At 40.1% G+C, this 3445-nt stretch overlaps 2 protein-coding genes across 2 annotated transcripts; both read right to left on the reverse strand.

Annotated features, from left to right (window-relative positions):
• Window positions 1–1552: 1552 nt before the first annotated feature.
• SS1G_02949 (predicted protein) lies at window positions 1553–2050 on the reverse strand (the record flags this gene model as incomplete). The annotated part of the gene is made up of 2 exons (XM_001596676.1): window positions 1553–1715; window positions 2019–2050. 2 exons carry the CDS (start codon window positions 2048–2050, stop codon window positions 1553–1555), a joined length of 195 nt encoding a protein of 64 aa, XP_001596726.1.
• A 787-nt stretch (window positions 2051–2837) lies between these two features.
• On the reverse strand, window positions 2838–3220 carry SS1G_02950 (predicted protein; the record flags this gene model as incomplete). The annotated part of the gene is made up of 2 exons (XM_001596677.1): window positions 2838–2947; window positions 3142–3220. 2 exons carry the CDS (start codon window positions 3218–3220, stop codon window positions 2838–2840), a joined length of 189 nt encoding a protein of 62 aa, XP_001596727.1.
• Between the last annotated feature and the right edge of the window lie 225 nt (window positions 3221–3445).

The raw sequence follows: 3445 nt of genomic DNA on the forward strand, positions 1-3445 counted from the left end.
TTTTCTCCCACGGATGGTGCAAAGGGTTGTATAAGGATACCAATATTTGTTCAAAAGGCATTCGTTGTGGTGTTTTGGGATACTAATGTGGGTTACGGCAGTATTGCGACTTGACTTTGTGGAATTCGGAGTTATCGTCGTTAAAGCGACCAAAATCATGGTTAATTCATAGTTTTTAATGAATTATTCCTTGGCGTATAGAGGTATAGACGAAATTGATGGTGTATGTGTGTAATAGCATAGCATATTCCTTTTTTATTCCTGTCTAGTTATATTATCTGACTATGAGATAAGCATGTGAAGTGAAGTAAAACTAAAGTAAGTATGATATGTAAAAGTAGGTAGTAGCAATGGATCAATAGATTAGATGAACGGATTACTCAGTAATCGTAAAAATTCAGAAACAGTCTCTGCTTTCATCATCACACTCTCTCCTTCTGAGCTTTAGACATCTACCAAAAACGCAGCAGGTCATACGATGACTTATCTAGTACTTCCTGCAATATTCAGTTAATTTTGGTACAGGTTGTGCTGTACTCTCCATGTCAGATTGTTAATTATAATTTCCTCTGATATATCATTATTTAAGTAATTGGTCAATTAGTCAATTGATCAGGAGGTACTTTGGGATTTTCCTTGTACGAACGAGTAAGGTTCAAATCTAGCTATAGTTTACTAACTTTTCGGTTGCGTGGTGATGGGGTTTTATGTGGGAGAGTATGATTGATGTTGGGTTTTGAATATTGGATGTTGCATTTTGGATGTTGGAAAGGCTTTGTGGTAGGTAGGTAGGTGGGATTGGTAGAGTTAGTTATTAGTTGGTTATACGGGATGAATTGCAGGACTCTTGATGGGAGCAAAGTGAATATCCTGTTCAACCCCAGGATTCAAAACTCACTCGCAGAAGTATATAAAAGAAATGTACGCCCGTATGCGGCTGTAGGAAACAAGGTTATTATTAAGAAACGCTACCTGAAGATACAAGAGGTTTGGCTTCCCACCCGCGCTACCTTGAACTTTGGAGATTGTGAAGTTTGACTTTTCTGGATTCTTGTCTTTCTTAACTTGTCTGTGCATCCGCCGAGTATGATTGGAATTAATTCATGGAAACCTTGTATAACCCTTCTTCTCCGCTGCTGATAGCATCTATCATCCAACACCATCCTAGATGTCAAAGAAGTCGTAACCACAGTAGCAAAAGGGGAAAGCGTAATTCTTGATAGGAGAGGAAAAGAGGAGGAGGATAGCAGACAAGATGAATAAACTACACGTGTACTTAGCAAAAGCCTTTGAAGATCGATGATTACGTCGGCTCTCGTTGCAAATAAATGTAGCTTTTTCACACTGTATCCAATCTTCCTCCACTTTCCCTTCTCGATCAATCCTCAAGCTTCACTCTTAGCTATTCTGATGTCAACATCTTTTTCTGTTATGCCATTTTTATTAAATGGCAATCCTTGATTTAAAATGTTCGACAATTTTGGCACACCTTCGAACCTAGCAAAAGCTCTTGAATAAGCGAGTTTTTAACGATAAATCTTGGGGTCCTGTTTTAAGTGTCTGTGAGAATAAAGCGGCGTGTCATTGAAGATGGCATGACGGCAAGGATGATTCCACGGGCATATTGAGAACGACTGAGAAGTTTCTCATCACGAAGATGTTGGTCTGTACAGGCATCTGAGCGAGGAAAATGTCCTAAAGCCAAAAGGGGGAGCCTAAATTCGTGTAAGTATCTATCATTAGTGTTAAGGGAAGATCTTGCTACATACTCCCAGTTGCGAATTTTTTATTCTAACTCCCGTAAAGTTTAGTCATTACCGAGTCCTTCAACAGAGCATGTGTTGCATTGCATGTTAACTTTATCTAACATGAACCGACCGGTAGATAGTCGTTAGAAACAAGTACAACGATGTGCCTGAGCTGCACAGTTCCGGTAGCATATAGCACTGACAGAGGTAAATAACGTGACGAGTTGTTTCTATTTGTCCGGATCCCTATGAATTTTGTCAGAAAAGTACTCCGTGTGACATTGCAAGGTGACAGTGTGCATTGAGTATTTAAGAATTTTTGGGGAAAGAAATGAATTACATCATGATTGCCATTGCAGCTAGCTGTAAAAAATAACGAGATGCGAAGATTTTTAGTGACGACAAACTGATCACCAGAATTCCCTATGGGAGGCACGCTGCAGCGGCTCCGGGGAAAAATATTCGACTTCTTATTAAAACTATCTAGTCATACATAAACAAATCTCATTTCAACAATGAAGTGCTTCTGGGTTGGTAGCAGCTACGTCACACAGGTTATTTGCAGAGCAAGATATGCCGCTGTAATTTTCTTTTGACCGCTGAGAAGAATGTAAAGAAAAGCCTCATCCATAGGAGGTGGAATAGAGTCAAAGGTCGCTTGCCAGCTTCTCATCACTCATGAGTTGGATATAAAAACATTTTGTCCTATAGTATCAACAAATTGCAGCATAGGGGTTGATTCGTATGCATAATTGTCCTCGCCTGAACTTCTTTCCTTTTATCCTTCGAAGTTTGCCCTTGGGGAAAAGTTCTCCTAAGTTTGCGGCGCTCCGGAGAATTTAGTCGTGACTCTTTATATCAATAAGCTTTCTTCCAATAAAGACTAGCTTGTGAAGGCCGGTGAACTCGTTCCATTCCGGCGGATCTTAACCAACGGTGTCACGGTTCATCTAAACGGATGCTGCTCTATTTCTGTAGCAGACATCACCAAACCATGCCTTTTGAATATCTTCCTTGATCATTCTCTTCTATTGAAGTCATAACAATGGAGCGAAGACAAATTTTGAGCTCATCTTCAGTGACATATCCCTAAACACCATGATGGACCTTAGCGTGACCAAAATCTGCTTCATCGTCTTTAGCTTGGGTTTTCTTGACTAAGACCTTATTCTGGTTTTCGACGGGCGGATTTTTTGAGGCTGGAGCTGATTTATATAAGAAAATTCATATTTCATGTAAATTGGGAGTCTCTGAACTCATATAGCCGGAGTTGTGCATATAATTTTGTGGACTAGGAGGGTATTGTTGAACACCTCGCTGAACCGAGGATTCAGCAGGTCTGTGACCGAACTTGGTTATCAACACCTCAAAAAAAAAAAAGCTTGAGGTTCACCATATACCACAAGGAAAATGAAAGAAGGCAGTGCAGTGATCTTTCTAGTCGAATATTGTACACTGCTGTCGTGGCCCATTGCTGAAAATGTTGTCATATAAATGCTACAATATTCTAGCTCGTCAAGCACAAGATTATTTTCAAAAGTAGCAGGAACTTAGAGAAAACTTACCGATGAACGAACAGTCACGTCACCATAACAACACATCAACCACGAGGCATGCCCTAAGGCGACTAAAGCCTAAGGAAACGAAGTATATTCCGATCTAATGAACTAATGTACAAAAGTCTGGCTTCCACCCCC

The sequence above is a fragment of the Sclerotinia sclerotiorum genome, genomic scaffold (genome assembly GCF_000146945.2).
Source record: "Sclerotinia sclerotiorum 1980 UF-70 scaffold_3 genomic scaffold, whole genome shotgun sequence".
NCBI lineage: Eukaryota > Fungi > Ascomycota > Leotiomycetes > Helotiales > Sclerotiniaceae > Sclerotinia > Sclerotinia sclerotiorum.